The sequence below is a fragment of the Polypterus senegalus genome, chromosome 6, assembly GCF_016835505.1.
Source record: "Polypterus senegalus isolate Bchr_013 chromosome 6, ASM1683550v1, whole genome shotgun sequence".
Lineage (NCBI taxonomy): Eukaryota > Metazoa > Chordata > Cladistia > Polypteriformes > Polypteridae > Polypterus > Polypterus senegalus.
In genome coordinates, this window is record NC_053159.1 from 81,935,664 (window position 1) to 81,959,458 (window position 23,795).

Consider the following 23,795-nt stretch of genomic DNA (forward strand, 5'->3'; position numbering starts at 1 on the left):
CAGAAAGAGGGTGCTCTCTGGAAAAAGCAGCCAAAATGAGGCTCCTGTGCAGAGCCCCTAGGTTCACTCTCCATGATAGTGAGCACCTCAGAATAAAACCACTGTATAAAAGAGGATGGCCCTGAATGCATCCTACAAAGAGTGTCCCTCTAAGAGAATATTGAGTTTCCCCAGATATATATACAGACTTTTCCTAAGAATAAGAGGGCCTGGTGTGCCCAACAGTTCCTTGAGACCAGGACACTTTATGTGATTTTATACACTGTATCTACCACTAAGGCAATATTTGCATCATTTTAGTGTGTTGACACGTTTTCCATGTACTCTTGTGTCCCCTTCTTATTTTTAATGAATTACACAAGACTATGAGTTCCAGTAGGAATTTCATTTAAATTTTCACATAAGGCAAATAAAAGCAAAACTGAATAAAAGAATGTTACAAACTGGATGAACATACTAAATAATGTTGACATGTTATTGGCTTCTGTTGTGCAAGTTGAAACAGAAAGCAGTGGTAAGAACTTCTGAATTAATTCCTGTATCTCCTTAAGCACCTTAAACATTCAAGCTTCAGGTAATATAATCTGTGAGCCAACTGAAAGCTGTGTTAATGTAACTCATCAATATGTAATTAAACTGTTGAATACATCTTAAATAGGATTCCAGAGTGTTTGAAGCATTTTAATCAAACAATGATTCTTTTCAGAGGTATTCATAATTTGTTCCTTAGATTTCATTGGCTTTAAAAATTCCCCTGTCCCAACTTATTAAAATGATCCAAATCAACAATACTTACATTGTTCCACTTGGCTTTTTGTTTCTCTTTTTCAAATTTGCGGAACTCCTTAAGGTCTTGATAATGAGTGACTGCCTTCCATAGAAGAAGAAGAAGCAAGCCAATCAGTGCTACTCCAGCTATTGTTCCTCCAACAATGGCTTCAATGCTTGGAGGTTCAACACATTCTGAAACACAAAGCAGTATTCAGTTTGTTACTTTTTGTTCCCATCAAAATTTTCAAAAAGTTGTGATATTTGGCCGGCTTATCATCCCTGCAGTATGGAGGTGCCCCAAAGACCAGCAGGGAATCATGGACGATGTAGTTTTTATTCTCAGCCCTGCTGGATACCTCAGGGGCCGCAAGAGGGTGCTGCAGGAAGGACCGAGGACTCATTTGTGCCCTATGACCCGGAAGCTCATCATAGGAAGAGCGACGGGCTTCCGGGGTGAAGAAAAGAACTTTTACCTGACACGGAAGTGATTAAGGATCACATGGACTGGGGATTGAGAACACTTCCGGGTCAGGGATTATAAAAGGACAGTGAGAGCTCCCAGACGGTGAGCTGAGCTGGGTGGAAGGGTGGCAACGCATCTGGGAGCTGGAGGATTGATTATTTGTTTATTTGTGATTAGTATTAGTGATTTATATGAGTATTGTGGAGGAGAGTGTGCTTTGTACACTGTGGCAATTGAATAAAGTCGATTTGAGGACTTTTACCTGGTGTCTGGAGTCGTGGACAGGGGTTCAAGGGAGCGAGAGCGCTCCCTATCTACCACAAAGTATTAGTATTAACGAAAGATGATTTTATAAGGAATAGCAAAGTAATACTATTAATCCAAAAAATGTGAAACTATGCACTCGGGAAAGCAATATGTATGTTTTCAGTGGTTATTATTGAAGCCTTATCGCTCCAGGACACTGCATTTGATTCCCTGCCTAGGCACTGCTTTTATTGAGCTTGTATTGATTTTTCCAGGTATTCCGATTTCCTCCCACATCCCAAATACATACAGTATGTGTCACATTGATTGTATAAGTATGACCAAGTATAAGTAAGTGGGTAATGTGACGGACTGTCCAACCCTGACCATGGCTGGCAAAATAAAAGGTGCCCACTATTCTGTAGAAGACATTACTTATATTTTTCAAGGAACATATGCTGCCTTAGTGGTGTGTGGGATTTATTATATGATTCAATAGCCTTAATTAAGATGGCTTCTTTGTTTCATTTACAGTACATTGGAACAGTGATGGTAGTATTTTGCAGCTCTTAAAGAAGTAGCATGTCAGGGTTGTTCTGTTTCTACATGGAAGCCTAGAAATCATGGGGACATCACAATATACTAGGAAACAACAGGAGAAAAAAACATTTAAATGGAACATTTTTGACACTGGTTGTAGACCTCTATGCCCAATAACTGGCTTTATACTTTGTGCTTTTGGCTCTGTGTACATTTAATTGTATTGTGGACATTTTTACAGCAGGCACACCCATTGCTGGTTGAAATTAAATATTCAAACATGATTTGATTGTAGTACATTATTTTGTTCTTTCTAACATTGCCCATTTTCTTCTTGATTTGGGTGGAGTGAAGATGTCCAATCAGAATATCATCATTAATTATAGACTGATTACTGTAACTCACCTTTGCGTCTACTAACTTCAATGTAATAGATATTGTCTCCATCCAGTTGCCTCATGTTAAAGAATATCATGCAGCCTGTAGAGTCCTTGTGTTTGCATTCTGCACTAACCAGCCTTTCGGTTACATTTGCAGAGCTCCCCAAGCACTGTGACTTACAGTCCTTTGATCCCTGTAGATGACATTCGGCACATTGCCTATATAGTACAAAAAACATAGTTAAAAGTAAATTAGTCCACCTCTTTAAATTGATACATTGCGTCATCCATTTAGGAAGCATTACAAAGGAAATCAACTACTTCCAACTGCTTGAGTACTTTGAGTTTAATATACAGATAAGTTTTGCTTTCTGTAGATTTTATTAAGCCAATAGTACATTTTATTTGCAGCAAAAATATACAAATGTAAAATGTTATTCCAAAGAGTTAGTAAAAGACTCTGTGATTATATATCTGCAAAGTGAAAAAGTGAAGGCTTCAAAGAAGAAATGTTTCCACCATATATGGAATCTGTTTTTTCCTTTTCACTCACTCACCACTTGATGAAGATGAGGTGTTGTTTCCCTAACCATCTGTTCTTTTTTTGTTTTCCTGACTTTGGTCAACAGATACAAGAATTTAACCAAGATAAAGGAAATAATATCAAGTTTGATCTTGCAAGGTGTAATATGTCAATAAGAGCTTCAGTGAAAAGTTAAGAATGAGATAGAGAAAACAAATGTGAGAGAGTATAGGGATGGATTCTTTTTTATTTATTTTTTAGGAGATTCAAAAGAGAAATCAGACTGGCAAGATCCGATTCACTAGAGAATGAGTTCACAAAATCAATAGCCATGACAAATACTCATTAAACAGGCAAAAGATTCAAAATCAACTAAAACAAATATGGAATTGATTAGATCATAAAGGAAAAGCTTTCTGCATTAAGAATCATAACGTTGAAGAAAAAAAAAAACAAAAAACAAACCATTACTCAGTCTTCTATAGCATGCATGTAGTAATGTGGCATGCCATAGCCACAATGTATGGCATCTTTAACAATGCGTTATCAAAATGGCACAGATGATAATGTCACCAAAACAAGATGGTGAAAAATAACCAAGAACAAAGAAAGAAAAAAATGTACTTAAATCCTGAAACAAGTTCAACCAGTATTCTTAACAGCACTGTTTGGTCAATGATCATTGTTGGACATTTCCCATTTAGGTAAACCGATTTGCTTTTTTTAATACTTTGTCTTTATCTCAATTAGTGTCAAAAATATAAATACTTTTAAGATATAGCTTGACAGTAAAATGGATATTCTTTAAAATGTTCTTGACATTGTAATGCTTACATAAAAATCTTGTGAAACTGCTACTCAAAAAACATTTCAATCCATTTTTTAAAAAGACATTACTTACGCATATTCCGCACAAGGGAGCTGGCAGGCCGGGCACTCCTCACAGAAAGGCTGCTGATAACCATCTTTGCATTTACACGTGTTGCACTCACAGGTGCCCCTCCCACTACACACAGAGTTTCTGCTGTTTTTGCAGCCCTCCTCAGACTTTTTACATTGACAAGCACTGCCTTCATAGCCCACCTGACAATGACATTTTCCACAGTCACACGCTCCTTTTCCTTTAACCAAAAAAAAGGGTTAATCATTTCAATTCTGATCCATCCTACAGGCAACACACTATGCATTCTCTTATCTGTAGCAGTCCTGACTTAATCTGATCTTTCATGGTCATAAACCAACTCTGTTTGTTTTTAACAACATAAAAAATACAAGGCACATGCCTGATTTTCAAATGCTGGTAGCTTAAGTGAATTTCTCACAGTCATGAAGTGAAAACAAACGCATTCCTTTATGATATTAAATTTAAGAGAGCAAAATATCTTGCTTTATTACTAAAGTGTAACAGCTGATTATATCATTGTCTTAACTATATTAAGGATATTAAGCTAGATCAATAAATTGTTCAATCGTTGGAAGATGCACAACATTTGTGATGATATCACGTAGATCTGTTCTTTAAGTAAAATGTATAGTACATAATAAGCATATTTTTGAAACACTGAAACAATAAATACTCTATTCTTAAAAATATGAGTTGAAAATATTTTTAAACCAAGCACTAGCATTTTATGTAACCTAATTAGCAATTAAAACATTTATTTCATAAATGAACAGAGGTATGAATAGTTGTCATAGATTTTATCTGATAATAATAATAATTGTTTACATGTATAAAGCCCTTTTCTCACAACTCAAAACACTTTACAAAGTGAGTGGGGAGCCACTTCAACCACCACTAATGTGCAGCATCCACATGGAAGATTGGACGGCAGCTATTCTTGCACTAGTATGCTCACCACACATTAGCTGTTAGATGGTGAAGTGGTGGGGGAGATCATGGGATGATTAGGAGGTCAGAATAACTAGACACCTTACTTTTTATAAAGGATGCTCAGGGATCTTTTATGACCATAGAGATTCAAGAACTCGGCTTTACATCTGTTCTGAAGTACGGCACCATGTTTACAGCATTGTGTCCTCAAGACTGCACTGGGGCATTGGGATCCACAAAGAGACCACAGGGTAAGAACCCCCTGCTGGCCTCACCCACAGCTCTTCCAGCAGCAACCCAAGCTTTTCCTGATTTTCTCCCATCCGAGTACTGGCCAGATCTAAACACACTTAGTATCAAGTGAATGACCTGCTTTGAATTGCATGCAATATGGCTACTGGACAGACCGAAGTTTCAATAATCAATCTAAATGGATAATGTTCTTCTGAGGAAAGACGGACAGTTTCTGACCTTAGCATATTGGTTTCCAAGTTAAGTTCCAGGGGGCTTTGTGGCTGCAGATTTTTCTTCCAGCCAGTTTCACAGTGAGTGAATCATTTTATCACTTACTGTTCACATTGTTTACATAGCTGGTGGTTTGAAAATGTCTGACTGAACTTATGTAACAATTAATGTTCATAACAAGTTACAACGTGTAGCCTTTTATTATTTTTGTTATGTATAGGCTACCATTTGCAGTGAAGTGTGTCTTTAAATCAAAATGATCACACACTTTTTTAAGAGACAGATAGGTACCTTATACATTTGCATAATCTGTTCTCTACTGTTGGTAGTGTAGCAATGTTTAACATTTAAAAAAAAATCACACTCTGCAAAAAAACTGTTTAAATAAAAGTAATCAAGTGCCTCAATATTGTAATTTACAGCACGAACAATCCAATGTGTGTATCAGACTTTGTAGATTTTTTTTCCTTCATACCCTTTTAGTTTAACACTGGTATTGAACTGACCCATACAGTTTATTGAAAATTCTATTGATGGTATGAACAGGCATCAAATAATTCTCAGCTTTTTTCATTTACAGAATGGTTCTAATCCACCTGAAGAACTCAAATTCTGTAAACAACAGAAGGAGACCTGAAGACACTTGGATTTACATGGTTTGATCTTAATCCATTAAGACTAGAAGAACTGATATTAAAGTTGAAAAGCAAATAATTTAATGCAGTATCATTAGCATTTATATTTTAAGGATTGTCTCTTTTGTACAATTACCTCCACAGATCTGTCCATTGTTCAATTCACAGTTCTTGTTGTCACATTCACAGTATGTGCCATAGATCACTTTTCCTTCTGTATCTCCACTGTGACACTGACACCGGCCACAAACGCAATCACCTAGACCTGAGCAGATGATACTACTGTTGTCCCGCTGGCACTGTTTGACCAAATCTTTTTCACTCTTCGCCCCGAGTCTACATTCACAGTTCTGGCCTACAAATCCTTCTTCACAGCTGATACAAAACAATACAAAATACAAAAGAGTTTAGAACAATTGAAATGATATAGAGTAATAGCAAGAAAGTTCAAGAAGGTTGTCTCACAAATCAAGGAACCTGTGTTAAATCACTATCTACACACTCCCCCGTGTCGATATGTCTTTTCTGTATGCTTGCATTGCTAGGATATGTATGTTGTATTAACTTGTGACTCTAAAGTGTCTCAGTGTGAATTACTGAGTGTGTCTGAGTGTGAATGCTCACCATATCCAGTCATGCTTCCTTTTGATATAAAGAACAAAGCCAGCTTAAAGAAAAATAAAGAATAGGCAGAAAGTCAGCAAATGAAAAGCTTTCTAAGAAATGTGTTAAACATTCATCATTAATGATGCTTTACTTTCAACCATCCATTTATTATTTTAAATAATAATAATTTTATAATTTAGTCTTTGCAGTATCTTAACCAATGTGTGTCCAGAAACCACAGAATCATAACCAGGGTGGCTTTTTGAACACAGCTTTGTCAATCTCTAGACAGTGGAAGAAAACTGGAGTCCCAGGATTAAAACCCTGCAAACATGGAAAGACATTCCAAAAGCAAAGGAAATTCATTCCAGTTTGCATTTGTAGGCAGAACACAATACATGTGAAGAAGTAGCCCCTGGAAAAATTACAAAATTACTTGTGATGAAAGGGAGAATGTCATTGGCATTTTGATAGAACATTTAACAAAAGTATTTGTGGAAATGAATGATACAATTACTTTAGGCACACTAACACTTCATTTAAGTTTTAGTCTATAGCTCCTTGTTTTACTGTAGTAGTAAAATTAGAAGCATCACTTTGCTTAAATAGGTGGCACAGAGGGATTTGCACTGATGTCTCGGGGAATCTGTGTGGTGGGTTCATAGTCCATGGCAGATTTGTATGCTTTCTCCATGTTTGTTTGGATAAGCAGGATACGTAGGTTATCCTGGAACATCCCAACCAACTTCAGGTTAGGTGAGCTGAAAAATGTAAATCAGCCCCATGTGAGTTCCATCCATTCATATCAACAAGTAATTTTACTATTATGTCAATATGATACATTGTACAGAGATGAATAGCCTGATGTTATTAGTGTAATGAAGACCAAAAGAAGCCTTTATTAGGGTCTTGTTACATAAGAGTAAATGAGTATTAGAGGCATTTTTGCAGTACCTAAACTGAAGTGTTAACATAAAAGAAAATATATTGTTTTCAAATAAATTTTGATCTAATTTTCACAAATAGTAAAGTCTGTAAGCTTTGCCCCAGAAAGAGGAACGCAAAAATAATATGTAATACAGATGTATATCTGCTTGGAATTAACACATGGGATACTTAAAAGAGTATTTCAAAATGGTCAAGAACCCACAGTCATTTGAGATTCATCTACAGCATTTGAACCTGATGAATGCTACTTCACATCTGCATGCATTTCTTATGATTCCACTTTTAGCCATATATCATTATTGCACAAAGAGTGCACAAGGCACAATTGACCAGACTTCTGAAGGAGAAGTGCCTATTAGCCAAAAAAGAGAAATGTCTAAGCCTCTCTCTACATCTCCCCTTTCATCACTAGGGCAAAATTAAGCTATTGAAGCAGCTCTTACAGAAATCAAATTCCTTATTCTTGGTCTTATACACTCAAATTGTACTAAACAGAGGAATGGCATAATGTTTCTGCTTATACGTGTGATGGCTTCTGCTAAAGTGAAAATAAGTATAAAACAAAAATATGTTTGGAATGAGCAATTGATTTTCTCTCACCTCATATTTAATTAATTTGTTGTCTTAAAAATTCACACCATTTGTAATAGCATTGTTTCCACCAAACATTCTGTTTTAGATGCTGAGGAAATGTGTAATGTTAAGATGGGAGGCTTGACCCTACATGTGAATCCCAACTGTCACTTCCACACTGGAAGAGGGTGCACAGTGTTTTGGACTGCTGAAGATACTTCTGGGTCCAAGTGTCTATCAGTACAAGTGATCAAACCAGTCAAGTTAAAATGGTTCATTAGGAGCAGAAGAGCACATACTGTAGGTAAGGACAATCATTTACTCTTGAAGCAAGAAATAGCTTCAAAAGGGGGAGAGTGGCATAAGTATGCACTGTGGGGTCACTAACCAGTCTAGTATTATAGGTGCTGAGTGATACCATTTTCTGCTGTTTTAAGGACAGCATTTTGCTTGTTTTTGGACAGCTGCAGTTACCAGGTTGGGACAGCATGGTACTTCACCTGGGCTAAGTGTTATTGGTTGAATGCTAGACCAGAAGTTTGCCTGCCTTAAGTTTGGAAGCCCCAAGCCAATTGGATTACTTGTGGCTGGTGTATGGCTGAGAATTATTTCCAAAAGCTGGACCACCAGACATAAATCTTGTGGACCTAGTAACAAGACAAAATACAAAATCATTACAGTAGTTTTACTATATCTGTATTCCTAAACAGGGAAAGGGGTGGAGCTTACAGAATACAGCAAAAATCTAGACATTCTTTGTTTGGCAGAAGCTAGATAGAAAACATCTACGCTGTTTGGATTTCTGTTCAGACACAATGTCAAGCAGAAGGAAAGGAAGCATTTTGTTGGCAGAAAAAGCAGAGCAGAAGTGATGCTTATTATCTTGGGTGATACAAATGAACATGTGGATAGGATAGGCCAGGGTATGATGAATGTTTAGGTAGTTTTGGAAGGGCAACAAGAAATGCAGAAGGAGTATTGATTCTGGACCTCTACATTAGTAATCAATGGATAACTGGGGACACTTGGTCTGAAAAAACAGATATTCAATTGTATACATATGCAGATGGACAGGTGAAATCACAATCAATAGTGTTTGAGGGCTGTCTTACCAGCATCATAGGCCCCCAAGCAAAGGAGTGAGCTGCATCATAGACATACAGTACATACTGTACATAGGTATCAAAAACATTGTGGACCCCTGTGCTCCTGGGGACCCTAGCCAGTGCCCATTGTGTCTATATGTTAAGATGGCTCTGGGACAGCCTATGGGGGAGCTTCACCTCAGAACAAACTGCTTGTGAAAACCTTGGAGACAGAGAAGTGAAAAAGTAGGACACTACTGTCAAATGAAAGGTGGTTAAGATATGGAACACTAAAGGGGGAAAGAGCAGAAAAGTTTAGGAGGGTAATGTTAGAAGAGATGAGGGGCAGCAAGTGGGAACAGTACATGAGGAATGGTGGTAGTGGCAGAGTACCTATATGATGAGATGAGGTTTCTATGGATATAATTAAAATACACACAGACAATGGAATGGGATGGGTGACAGGACTATTTTGCAAGAATATGGCAGCTAAGGTTTGGGGGCTGTTATGAATTTGTAGTGGTACACAGCATGGAGATTCTAGAAAGAATTCTAGAGGAAAAAATAACTAATTAAACTGTGAGGAGGCACAGTTTAGGTTTTGGAGAGGATGGGACACAATGGACCCATTGTTCATTTGTAGATTAGATTAGTCAGCCATGTCAGTCATTCTCCAACCCGCTATATCCTAAAACAGGGTCACGAGGGTCTGCTGGAGCCAATCCCAGCCAACACAGGGCACAAGGCAGGAACAAATCCTGGGCAGTGTGCCAACCCACCACAGCGCACACACGCACACACACCAAGCACACACTAGGGACAATTTAGGATCGCCAATGCACCTAACCTGCAGGTCTTTGGACTGTGGGAGGAAACCAGAGCACCTGGAGGAAACCCACGCACACACAGGGAGAACATGCAAACTCCACGCAGGGAGGACACAGGAAGCGAACACAGGTCTCCTTACTATGAAGCAGCAGCGCTACCACTGTGCCACCGTGCTGCCCTTAGATTATATTGGATAAATTTTATTAATCCCATGGGGAAATTTTATTTAATCAGCAGATCAAAAGAAGGAACGAGCTCCAGCCGAACAGCAAATAGGCAGTTGTGGATTTGGAGGAGGTGTATGACAAGATACCAAGAGAATCTGACTTGCCAGTGCTCAGATGGTACAAGGTACCAGAAGAGCTCATTACAATGGTAATGGAATTTTATAGAGAACCAAAAAACAAGTTATAATATGTTTCAGGACAACTGATGCTTTCAGAGTGAACGTTTGTTTACACGAGTGGTCAGCATCGAGCCCTCTGTTATTCAACATTGTGGATAACATCAGTGGAGTAGTAAAGATTAAACGAGAGGTGAAGGTACAGCATGCAGATGACATCACATTGAAAGGGGACTCAGCAGAGGAATTATAAACAAAGGTGCAGGAATGAAATCAAGTGCTATACATCCATGGAATATGCATAAGTAAGGACAAAGCAGAGGTATTGATGGTTAACAGCTCATATCAAGCCAAAGAAGGTGACAGTGGAAGTGGCTGGGAAAAAATGAATGTAGGAGAAATCTTTTAGATATTTTGGAAGTTGGACTAAAGAGGACAGGGAGCTAACAAGTAAAATACAGGCAATGAATGGTGAAAGATCACAAGAGTGGAGTGGGACATACAGATCCAACTTAAGATGAAAACAGTTCTCAACAGAGCAGTGGCTAGACCTGCTCTAATGCGTGGTGTAGATATGTGGGCTGTGAAAAAGAAAAGAAAATTGGAGGCTATGGAGATGAAGTGCTTAAGTACAATACAGAAGACATAAAGCATAATGGAGAAATCAGATAGTACGTAGTCAAATGTAATGACTATTAGAAAAAAATGAAGACATCAAGGCTGAGATGGTTTGGGCTTGTGTAAAATTGGAGGAAGGACATTTGGAAAAATGACAAGTGCAGTAGAAAAGGGGAAGGACAAAGAGGAGGAGGAAAACCAAGGAAGATAACAGAGAGATAGACTTGCACTTAGCAACAGCCAGAGATGTGAACAGAGCAGTAACAGGTAGATCTGACCCCTAATAGGAAAAAGGAGTGGAGATGATGATGATGATGATGATGAAGAAGAAGAAGAATCCCCATCCCCACTTACTCATCTGGCCTTACCTACAGATTCCACAGGTAATCTTTCCACTCATGTTGCAGTCTTTGGGATCTGGCACCTCATCACAATTGCATGTACAATGGGGTTGTGCTTGAACAATAATTTTTTCTGTGAAGCCCAACACACTGATTTCAAAGCTTTGCTCACTAATGCACTTTTCCGCAGTCACAGTTACATCGAAAGAAATCTGAAAGTTTAAATACAAATATGACTTACACATATATGAAAACTTGTATATTATCTGCACCATTCGTTATTTTATTAGAAGTATGTTTGTAAAAGAGATATAAAGTGTTTCTCCTTCCATGCTGAAAACAAAGGCAGGACAGAGAAAGCATTTGTTGATTTATTTATGGCCAGTGAGATGACTATTAAACTCAAAACCTCAAAGCTGCCCATTCATTCGTCACATCTAACTTTCAGAGTTACACAAAGCAAGCCAGTTATTTGTATTTTGGTTAAAGAATATATATATATATATATATATATATATATATATATATATATATATATATATATATATATATATATATATATATATATATATATATATATATATACACACTGCTCACAAAAATTAAAGGAACACTTTAAAGAAACACATTAGATACATCAGATCTCAATATGAAGTTGGATATCTATACAAATAACGACAGGGCAATGTCTTAGGAACAAAAGGATGCCAAGTCTTTTAATGGAAATAAACGTTTTCTGCCTACAGAGGGCTCAATTGTGTAGACACCCTAAAATCAGAGTGAAATGAAGATGTGGCAGGCTAGTCCATTTTTCAAAAACTTAATTTCTGCTACTCAAAATGCTTTTCAGTATCTTGTGTGGCCCCACGAGCTTGTATGCATGCTTGACAACGTCGGGCATGCTCCTAATGAGACGACGGATGGTGTCTTGTGGCATTTCCTCCCAGATCTGTATGAGGGCATCCCTGAGCTGTTGTACAGTCTGAGGAGCAACCTGGCGGCGCCTAATGGACCGAAACATAATGTCCCACAGATGTTCTATTGGGTTTAAGTCAGTGGATCGTGAAGGCCATTCAATTGTTTCAATTCCTTCATCCTCCAGGTACTGCCTGCATACTCTTGCCACATGAGGCCGGGCATTGTCGTGCATTAGAGGAAACCAGGACCTACTGCACCAGTGTAGGGTCTGACAATGGGTCCAAGGATTTCATCCTGATACCTAATGGCAGTCAAGATGCCGTTGTCTAGCCTGTAGAGGTCTGTGAGTCGCTCCATGGATATGCCTCCAAGATCATCACTGACCCACCACCAAACCAGTCATGCTAAACGATGTTACAGGCAGCATAATATTCTCCACGGCTTCTCCTAACCCTTTCACGTCTTTCACATATACTCAGGGTGAACCTGCTCTCATCTGTGAAAAGCACAGGACGCCAGTGGTGGACCTGCCAATTCTGGTATTCTATGGCAAATGCCAATTGAGCTCCCGGTGCTGTGCAGTGAGCACAGGGCGCAGTAGACATTTGGGCCCTCAGGCAACCCTCATGAAGTCTGTTTCTGATTGTTTGGTCAGAGACAATCACACCAGTGGCCTGCTGGAGGTCATTTTGTAGGGCTCTGGCAGTGCTCATCCTGTTCCTCCTTGCCCAAAGGAGCAGATACTGGTCCTGCTGATGGGTTATGGACCTTCTATGGCCCTCTCCAGCTCTCCTAGAGTAACTGCTTGTCTCCTAGAATCTCCTCCATGCCCTTGAGACTGTGCAGGGAGACACAACAAACCTTCTGGCAATGACACGTATTGATGTGCCATCCTGGAGAAGTTGGACTACCTGTGCAACCTCTGTAGGGTCCAGGTATCACCTTGTGCTACCAGTAGTGACACTGACTGTAGCCAAATGCAAAACTAGTGAAGAAACAGTCAGAAAAGATGAGGAGGGAAAAATGTCAGTGGCCTCCACCTGTTAAACCATTCCTGTTTTGGGGTCATCTCATTGTTGCCCCTCTAGTGCATCTGTTGTTAATTTCATTAACACCACAGCAGCTGAAACTGATTAACAACCCCTCTGCTACTTAACTGACCAGATTAATATCCCATAAGTTTCATTGACTTTATGCTATACTCTGATTAAAAGTGTTCCTTTAATTCTTTTGAGCAGTATATATATATATATATATATATATATATATATATATATATATATATGTAAACAATTGTTATACAGCTTTGTATTTACAGTATACCATTTATTTTATTTGGCTTTGCTTTTGTTATTTGGTGCTTGGCATGTAGGGATGTGCAACAAAGAAAACCAATAAGGAATATCTGCTACTTATAATTGTTTTGGATTTTAATAAGCAGTCCATTTTTTCAATTTCATATACAGTGTGTATACTATATATGCTAATAGAGGAATAAATATTGCCTGTCTGTGAAAGTAGATGTTTACTATAGATAGCAGACTTAGACACCGTAGTGGCTTTACAACGGCATCCTAATGTTAAAGGCATAGTAGCCCTTCATATTTACTGGATATAGAAATAACATTTATTTTTGTCTACAATATATGAAAACAGTACCTAAAGATATAAGAATATAACAAAGCATTCTGATGGTATTCCCTTATTCCCACTAGTAGAGGATTTTTCTCAATCTGTTCACATTAGCAGAGGTCGTAGTTTATGGACAACATATAGAGAAAACAGGGAAATATGTTACATCATTACTAATATATTAAAATATATATTAAAAAGATGACTTGGGACAAAACCTAATTATGAAGAAAGGCAGCCAAAACATAAAGAAGCCATGGAGTACATCTGAGAAGGGCTGGTAAGCGTTTTAGTGACACCTTTATAATGTAGGTAGGTTGTAGATTTTTTTTATAATTGTTTCAAGTTTTTATGCCCTCTTGGATTGTCCGCCTAGTGGTACATACAGTACACACACTGGTGAAGCACAAAATTCATGCCATCGTGCAAAAGTGGAAGTGGGGACCTTCCCAGAAAAAAAAAACATTTATAATGGAACTCAGATTAAACATTCCCATATTTGGCATTTTAACACATTTAACTTAGTCTTGGATGTTGTTGTTGTACATAAAATAGCCAAGGTCTGAGGAGGTCTACATTCATACTGCACCTAAAAGTAACTGTATTCTGATCTTTGCCTTGTATCTGATTTTTTTTTTTGACTGCTCAAATTAATTTAATCTGATATGAGTACATCTATTCTAAATGTGCCCCACAGTTTTGTCAGACAGGTGCTGGTTGCTGCTCTACTTTACATTGTTTCAATGCAGAGCGTCTGAACATTCATAAGCTGGTAATGGCAGGAAAAAGAGAAATGGGAAACAAAACATTACAGATGTTGGGTTGTGCACATTTATTACTGCCAATGTTCTGTAGACAGAAATAGGTGGCCGACAGGACTGTTGTTTTGATGCAAAATTGTTTTTATGAGTGCAGTGTAAATCCTTACTGAAAATTTCTGTATTTTTTTTGCTAATCATACGCCAAAAACATCAGACCAGTGTCACATATGAGTGAAAAAATGCAGTGTGAATGTAGTCTATTTTTGGTTCAAAAAATCTAATGCAAGGTTATAAACATTGATTTAACAATGGTGCAGTTTCTATATGGCGATGTCTATGAAAAGGAAAAGCAATCTGAAACAACAAAGATGCCAATAATAAATCCACAAATTAAATAAAACAAAATAGGACATTTCAAACTTGTTCATAACTATTAATCATAATAAAAAGTACAGTTAAGATATATATTAAAAAAAACTAAAAGTAAGCTGTACTAATGGGATTCTGAGAAATCATTTCCTGCATTTAACTCTTTTTTGTCTTCATTCCCTAGTAATTATGGATTTTTAGTTAATATATAGTCTTTACAAATTATTACAAATATGTACTAATGTAAAGTAGTGATAATGAAACTATTAATACATAAGGAAAAGGACTGAAGGAAACTAAAAGGTTAACTAAACGTGGCTTAAAGCTTGAGCATGTGAGGCCTGTCTCATCTTAGAGAAAACCACCAGTGTGATCTCCCAAGGTTAAAATGAGGTAAATGAGTAATGAACACCCCCTTAAAAAGTGAGAACAAACTAGTGAGAAAGCCCAGACACCCCTATTATGAAGTAGTGATAAGATCAATAGGAAAACCCATAGGACACCCCAATTAACAAAGTGATATTTAGAATAATTTTAGAATTGACATGTATACAAAGTTACTGGTGGCTGTAGTTGATTGGTTAAGATGACAGAATATTAAGAGTCAGATGACGTGATGTATTAGATAAGGTAATGGTAAAATAAAAGTATAAAAGTGAATGAATTATTTAATTAATTGCTCACTCCATGGACCGAGACATTTGTGCATATCTATGTGCAAATAAAGAATTGTTCTGCACTTTCATCTGGTCTCCATGAATAATTTCTTTGAAAATTGAAGACAGTTTTTTTCATGACATAATTTGCTAAATGGGTGCTTTACCAAATTTCAAACTCGCCTACCTCTCTGCTAAAGTCTGTAACTACTCAAACAAATGTTTTCTCATACATCAAATTAATTAAAGCCTTTGTTGATCTGGGGGAAAACTGCTATAGCATTAACGTATGAAACATTTTGAGGACACAATGTTATTTACTTATTTCTATGCAAAGACATCAAATTGTTATTTGTGCCGTGCCTGGGGCTGTCAGGTTGCTCTTTACTTACATACATGGTGAGTTAAAATTATGTTAACATTTGAATGGCAGAAACAATTTATTCACAAAAAATACTTCATATGTGCAAGATGATTTACAGGAATGTTTGCCTTCATGTTCAACACATGTACCATATGTGGCACATAATTTGTCCACAAAAATTATACATAAGTATATACATAGCAGTACCATTAGTGTTAACATAATTTTGACTTAACCTGTATTTATTAACTGGCTAAAGATTATCTACAGAAGGAAGAGGACAAGAAGAAGAAGCTTCTTCTGTTGAGCTTGCTATGAAACCTGACTCTCCCGACTAAAGTAACTAGTTGATGTAAATAGTTCTCAGTCCATTGCAGTTTTTCCAGTGTTTTGACTTATAATACTTACATAATTATAGGTATATAATTATAAATATAATTATTAGCTTAAACTCCAATAAATCTTTACGCAGTATTCATTTATTACAATATACAGTATACTCAAATTTCACACTATTCCTACTGATCACCCGTATCAATTCAACAGAATGCACTTTCCTGCAAAATTGTGTTAGATGACGACCATCAACAGAAGCCAAGTCACTAGGAAAAGCAGAAATTGATCTAATGCAGAAATTCTAGCATATTCAGGAGTAAGCATTTACATTTACTTATTTGGCTGATGTCTTTATCCAATGTGACTTACAACATTCATAATATAATTTTTTTTTGGTGTTCCAGTTGGAGCACAGGCAGGTCAAATGACTAGCTCAGAGTCACACAGTGTCAATTGTAGGGTTTGAACCCATAACCTCAGGGTTTGAGGTGCAAAGCCTTAACCACTATACCAAGCAGCTCCAGTGACCTAATAATGTTATTATTACTTAGTATTTGACTGATGCCTTTATTCAAAGTGACTTAGAACATTTGAGATACAATTGGTTACATTTCTTTTGTTTTTGCAATTGGAGCAGAGACAGGTGAAGTGACTTGCTCATGGTCACACAGTGTCAGTAGTGTGATTTGAATCCACAACTTCAGAATCTGAAGTCCTAGGTCCAAAACCTTAGCCACCACAACACACTGCCTGCCAATAATATTAGCCCTTGGTAATAAAATAAATAAATAAAATAAAAACAAACATACAGATAAGTACTTAGTCTGATAACTGATGACACTATAACTAAAGTCCACTGTTACAAACATTTCTGGGGAAGCTGGGTAACACAGCTAGTGGCATTATAAAGAGGGGAGTCTGTGGTTCAGGGTGTGCGCTTTGTACTAGGGCACTAAAAGAACTGCAAAATTACCTAGGGGGCCCAAAATTTTTATCATCGCATCTATGCTCAGCTTCCAAGTTGCTTTAATTTTCATGAAGGCAGCCTGACAGAGCTGTTCAAGATCCGTATCTGCTCTCTTGCACATCCACATGGTGAAACTAAGACTTGCTTTTATAATGATGACTGCGCAGCAGTTGACACAAAGACCATCACCATCATCTCATGTATTTTAATGTTTTGCTCAGTATTTAATTTTCTAGACCATTTTGTCACATATTGGTGATATCAAGCATTGTCAGTTTATTCTTTGTTGCTATCATGCATTGCTATATGATTTTGATGTCAATCTTATTCAAGGAAATGTAGCTGCATCCCATTTACTGTATTTGTAATAAAAGAGATCCTTCAAGTAGAGAAAACAAACTTTTGACTATACATTTGCATTGCCCTTTTTACTTTATATCAATCTTAGCCTTTAGTAAATAAACTCTGCTTAGTCCTGACTACTCCCTCTTTCCTAAGAAAGGACTAATTTTAGTATGAAATGATATTTTTAATATCTTTCAATAACATGCCCATGCCTCATCATATGAAAACTAAAATCTAACATCAATAAACATAATAAATTAGATTAAATGTTCAAACACTTTTTTATGCAGCAGCAATTTCCTACTCTTCTACTTTGTTAGGAAACTAAAACAGGTTACTGTGACTACAAACCACTAGTCAGAAAACCGTCACACATAAAGAATTTTAGCATTATATTTCCAAATCACAAGAGCTGAGACCTTCTTATATGTGACCCAGTTCTATGATTTCTTAACTACTGGAACACTTCCTCAGCTAAACCACATGAAGGTAAGGAACCCAATTCAAGAGCACACAGGTTTCTCAATTGTTGACATGTTTCCCTCTTGTTTCCACAAAGCAGAAGATAACGTGCAGGGGGAACAGTGAGATCGCTTTCAAGACAAACCAAAAATCTCTTTCCCTTCATGTCCAGCTACAGCCAGGATAGTTTTTAGCCTCCAGTGGTTCTGTGCTTGTCAGATACTACTGCCACCCGCCTGTGGAGGTACTTCCTTGTTTCAGCACAAAGTGTCCTGTCTGCAGTTGGATTCTATTGAGACAAAAGCGTGTCTCTTTAGTTGATTAGTTTGCCAATTAGCAAAGTAAAACTGTATCAAATAAGGCAACGTAAGTTCAATCAGTATGTTTTACTTTATTGTGTAAATTGTTTGTATAAACGGTATGTTTACTTTGGTGCCAGTGTGTAAAATCTCTGTTAAAAGTTAAATATGTAAAATGAATAAGTAAAGCTTGTGATGCCGCAGGGTGCGTACAGCTGCTCTAACACCGCTTTTCTCTGCTAACACAGCACAGTACATAAAGCACAGCACAGTACACAGACAATTCATAGCCCCTTCTCTTAGCCGCCTCCACTCCTCCTCATGAACTTCGTCCACTTCCTCCCAACTCAGGTATTTGAGTGGTGGTGACTGGCTCCTTTTATAGGGCACCTTATTGAGCCTAGATGGTACTGGATGGGGGAGCCATCACCTCTGTTTTCTGTTTGATTTATTATAAGTACATTTTTTTTGTCAAAATAATTAAAAGGGTGCCCGGAGGTCCCCAGCCCTTATTCTATTCTATGCTTCTCTTTTCACAACATATACAGTACCTCCTCGTTGATTTTAACATTTGTGCATCTTCCTTTGTCTTCATTTGTTCCTCCAGAGCATTTTGAATTGTATGAAATTTTAAGTCCTTCTGGAAGGGATCTGTGCTCTAGAATAACAGTTGATGAGAGGTTCTGTAAAAAAAAAAAATAAATGACCAGAGGTGATTATAAAATGTTTGTTACAACCTCTGCTATATAAATCATTGACACAACTGTTAAAACATGCATCAAGTAATTAAGAAATTTCATTTTTCTATTTTTTATTTTTTCCTTTATCACCCATATTGCTTCAAAATTCACTTATAACAGTAATTTTTATATAGAATTCAAATTGTAAATATTAAAATAGTGCCTTATGAAACAAAATGATTCCAAACTGGGATTAAAACAGCAAGAACACATAAAAAACACAAATGGGTTTCCCCTCTGTGGCCAACTATGCAGGTCTCAAACCCTGCTTAACAGATGGAGTGGCTTGTCCTTTCTCACCTCCTATTTATATATGACCAGGCCTCTCTTCCTTCTGCTGTCTGAACTTTTACAGAACTCTCTCCTGACTAGTTTAATGGGACAGATACCTGAGGCAGTCAACATCTTGCCCATGCTTAAGAGGCACTACATTGTGACTCTGCTGCCACCTAGAGTTATGAAGATTTTACTTTGCCACCTGCCAGTTCCCACGCACTATAACAGACGCTAAGTTTACATGTGCACAGAGAGAAGATAGGAGTCATTTCATACCAAAGTGGTTACCACATAGTTTGAACATGTAACCTTTTACTTTTCAGAGTATGTCAAGTATATGTCATTCGCAACACATTTGCAGTCAATGTGGACACATTGGCATTGTCAGGTCAAGCTGGGCAGCATGCACAGTGCATTGCTGCACCCACTACACAACAAAACAGCTTGGGATCTTGGTTGGCAACCCCCCAGACAGACATGTGGTTCAGTCCCACCATTTATCTGCTGCAGCCAGATGTTATGTGGGCATCCCCTTGGCCTGGTCCAGCCACTCTGGCCCTCAACAATGAGTATCCTGTGAGCCAGATCACCCTTGGGGAATCACGCCACATGGCCACAGTGCTACAACAGACGCTCCCTCACAATGTAGGTTATGTGCCTCATTTGGGACTACATTTGCATGGATACTCACAAATGGAGGTTTGAGTAGTGCAGTCATCTGGATTGATATCAATATGGCATGTGTTTGTCTGAGCACAGAAGTGTGGATCTATTTATGTGTGAAATATGAATTGCCCCTAAGAAGGCAACATGGTCCCATTTGTTTGTGTGGGCATAATCTGTAAATGCAGGAAACTATGTAAAAAAGAAGCTTATATTACAGTAGTAGCTCTAAATACTTACTTCACTACCTCTCAATCTTTAGTAAATAAATAAAACATGGCTTACATCATCTACAATGCTCACTTGAGTCTAGTTATCTAGTGAAGAAACTCTGGTGCTTGGCCAACTCTGGTGCCTGGTCAATATATTTTTTGTATATCTGGGTCAGGTTTTTGCTTCAGTAAAATAAATGATAAATAATTAGAATCTATTTTAATCCAGACCTACTAATCCTTGTCTGAATTGGCATTGGGCACAAGACAGAAACCAACCCTAAATGAACTGCAAGTCTATCATTAATTAAGATTTACCAGTTAACTTAGGGATGACGATAGAAAACTGGAGTACTTGGAGAAAAACTCAGTTCCACACAAAGAGTACCAGATAAAGAATTTCATGGGGCCGTACATGAGCTAACCCCTGCACCACCCTGCCACTCTTAACCAGGAACAAAGCCCTTGACTGGTAACGTTTGGGGTTTGTGAGTAATTATTTTAAAATGAACTTACATTGTATGCTTCTTTTATGAGTGTTACAACATTACTAGAGTCACCTGACAGCTTGCCAACTGCTGACTTCGGGATCATCTGACTAAGTTCCTGTGAATAAAACATCAATACACTGTATGTGTGTGTTAGGTTTCTGACAAATGGAAATCATTAATTCAATTTATTAAACAAAAAAGAAACAAATTATTAAAAAATGTAAATTTTTATTTATTCAGAAAATATAACATATGATATAAAAATATTATATATACTTTTTTTACCAAAGAATATACAGTACAGTTTTGTAAATTCATTTTACCTCATATACAGAATACATGTTCTCTGTAACAGCAAAAATTGGTTGGATATTATTCTGTTGAAGTTTTTGTGCCACTTGCCCCACAGAAGGATAGTCCTAAGCAAAAAATATTCATCTTTTATAATTAAGCTTTTAAGCTAACATTTTATCAAAAATAAAATATTTTAAATATACTTTTACATACCATTTCATTACTTTTGGAGTAGCGTTTATTTACCATATGACACTGGCCATCATTAGGTGTAAGAATTGCTGCCAGTTTCCCATCTCCTGCAAAATGGAAGCCATCATCTGAAGCATAGACCAACAAGCGGGTGTTGTTTCTCCACCCGATGTCTTTCTGTAAGAGAGACATACAGTAGTGTGATACTCTTAGTACCCGAGTCTGGAAGAGAAAAATGTAAGTGCACAGAAAGAGAACGCAAAACAAAACCTGTCTACATTATCTGTCAGGTGCCTCTCTTAAAATTTTGTGAATCCTTGCCTTTGTTACTAAGGCTTGGGTTCCACTTCAGTAAAAATGTTTTTTTGTCCTACAAGTGTTGAGTTGGTCTTCTGAAAAAGCCAAGTGGAGTTAGGGCTGTACTTAACTTCAAGAAAATGATAGGAGCATTGTCCACCTCCGTAGCTATTGAATTTTGCTCAATGAATTTTGACTCACTAGTGTTTTGTTTGTGTAATGTTTTTGCTGTTTTTGTGCTATCTTTACACCCTAATGCAATGGAAACGAAAGAGCATTGCCAGAATCATAAAACATACAGAAAGCTATTTGTTGCATTGGTGTATTTTTAAAATATTTTTAAGTTTATTGCAAATATTTCTTCACAGTTATTCAGCAGAGAATGCCAATGAAAAGAGAATACAGTACAACATCTTTACTTGGTAGCAGAGAGACAAAAACATATGAGCCAGTGAGTAAATACAGTATGTCAGACAGAAGTGTGCTTGAATAATCTCAGGCGGGGTGAGGACAATGTGGTACTTGCCCTGTTGGAGTACGATGTTGACATATGCCAGTTCAAGAAAGATTTTGTGACAGTGGATTGTTTTATTTACTTTTCCCATTTCCTTTACTGAGTTATGTGTAGATCGTGCAGAGTAAAACACTTGGGTTGACGTTGACAGCATACGTTTATATTCATCATCCTTTTGCCTCCAAAGTCTTAGACTTGCTAGCGTCTGCCAATTTAATACATTTCAGTGATCTGCACGTGTGTATATTGTGTTTGGAAGACAGAGAGTTCAATATTTTATGACTTGGGTTGAAGGCTGCTGAATCGTCAGTATTTTAAACATCATGGAGGAGACTGTAGCTCTATTCCAGAAGAGCTAGATATATAAAAAAAATCTGTTTATAATTTTTTCTGTTTCTAATATGGTGTATATGCAGGTTCTCTTAATTTTCGAAAATAAGAACACAAACATAAGATGTTTGACAAACAGGAAAAAACATTCCATTAAAAACGTTTGCTTGCATAACTATAAGTGTCCAAATATCTCAACCAGGTACATTCTGCTAAATGTCAAAGATTCCACCTCACGCACTGTTCTTGACAGTATGTTTCAGATTCCCAAGATCCTTTGTGTAAAGATTATTTTTTTCTTGATTCTCATCCCACATGTAATTCTCAAAGTGCATTACTAAGACCTATATGCTAACAAATATGCAAACATTTTCAAATGATATTTTTAAACATATATGTATTCTATAGACTAGTTTATGGAGTATTTAATGTAAAACTGGAAACAACACTTTTTCATCTTAAAATGTTATTAAAGAAAAGCCTTACTTCACAGACTGTAGCCTGCATGATGGCATCTAAGCCACCTTCTGGTGCATCAAGGTTTCCTGAAATGGCCTGTCTTGAAACTTCATTCTTAAAATTTTCCCCGTTCTCTGTCAAATCAAGTACATGCTGATATCCAAAAGCTGGCTGACAAGATGTTTCTGTTTCTGGACATGGCTTTTTCAGCTTATCTGGGTGCGTATTTGTGTATGGCAAAACAGTTTTGTCCACAAAAGACCCAAAACCTATGAGAATAAAAATGAACTTTAATTAGGATACACGTAAACGCTTAACAAAAAACATATCTGCTAAACAGTAGCATTTTTTACTAATAAAAATATCTTTTTTTTTTTTGTTTTTACATCTACAAATCTGCCCAATCGTGTTGATTTGAATTTACCATACATTGACGGTATTTCTCTAGGTCCTGACTAACCTCTTCAGCGTGCCCATTTATCTCTGGATGATACCCCTGATGTCAAGGTCACCTTTCACAAAATGACTTCCAGAACCGAGAAATAAATTGTGGTCCTCTGTCCGATATGATGAAAACCATGGAGACAAACTATTTTCTACTAGAAGATACTGTATCTGCTAATACCTTGAATGATGGTAGCCCTTTAGGGGAAACAAAGTTTGCACTTTTAGATAACCTATCCTCTACGACTAAAATGATGGTGTATCTCTTGAAGGGAGGCAGATCTGTGATATAAGTCAATAGAAATATGTTCTCAAGGGCAAAAAAGCACTGAAAGGGAATGGAACATCGAAACAGGCAATCCTGTCTGATTCTTAGACTGACAACAAGCTTCACATGATGCGATATAGCTTCTTAAATCAATTGTCATACCTTTCTATCAAAAGGTAATTTTTACAATGGCCAAAGACGGAGTTACTCAAAAGTGACTAAAACAGAACAATGATATAAATCCAGCACTTGAGTTCTAAATTCATTGAGCATGAATAATTTTCCTGAAGGTACAAATTTAAAGGAA

General features: G+C 37.2%; 1 protein-coding gene across 1 annotated transcript in view; it reads right to left on the reverse strand.

The window, feature by feature from the left end:
* Nucleotides 1–23,795, reverse strand: part of itgb2 (integrin, beta 2) — a 119,243-nt gene that overhangs the window by 11,953 nt on the left and 83,495 nt on the right. The window contains exons 7-16 of the mRNA XM_039756427.1: nt 22,804–23,045; nt 21,198–21,353; nt 21,014–21,109; nt 20,716–20,805; nt 18,860–18,991; nt 11,227–11,411; nt 5,994–6,232; nt 3,825–4,044; nt 2,426–2,619; nt 797–963 (exon numbers count right to left, since the gene is read on the reverse strand). Of these exons, the coding sequence (XP_039612361.1) occupies nt 797–963; nt 2,426–2,619; nt 3,825–4,044; nt 5,994–6,232; nt 11,227–11,411; nt 18,860–18,991; nt 20,716–20,805; nt 21,014–21,109; nt 21,198–21,353; nt 22,804–23,045 (1,721 nt within the window). The remainder of the gene's footprint in view (nt 1–796; nt 964–2,425; nt 2,620–3,824; nt 4,045–5,993; nt 6,233–11,226; nt 11,412–18,859; nt 18,992–20,715; nt 20,806–21,013; nt 21,110–21,197; nt 21,354–22,803; nt 23,046–23,795) is intronic.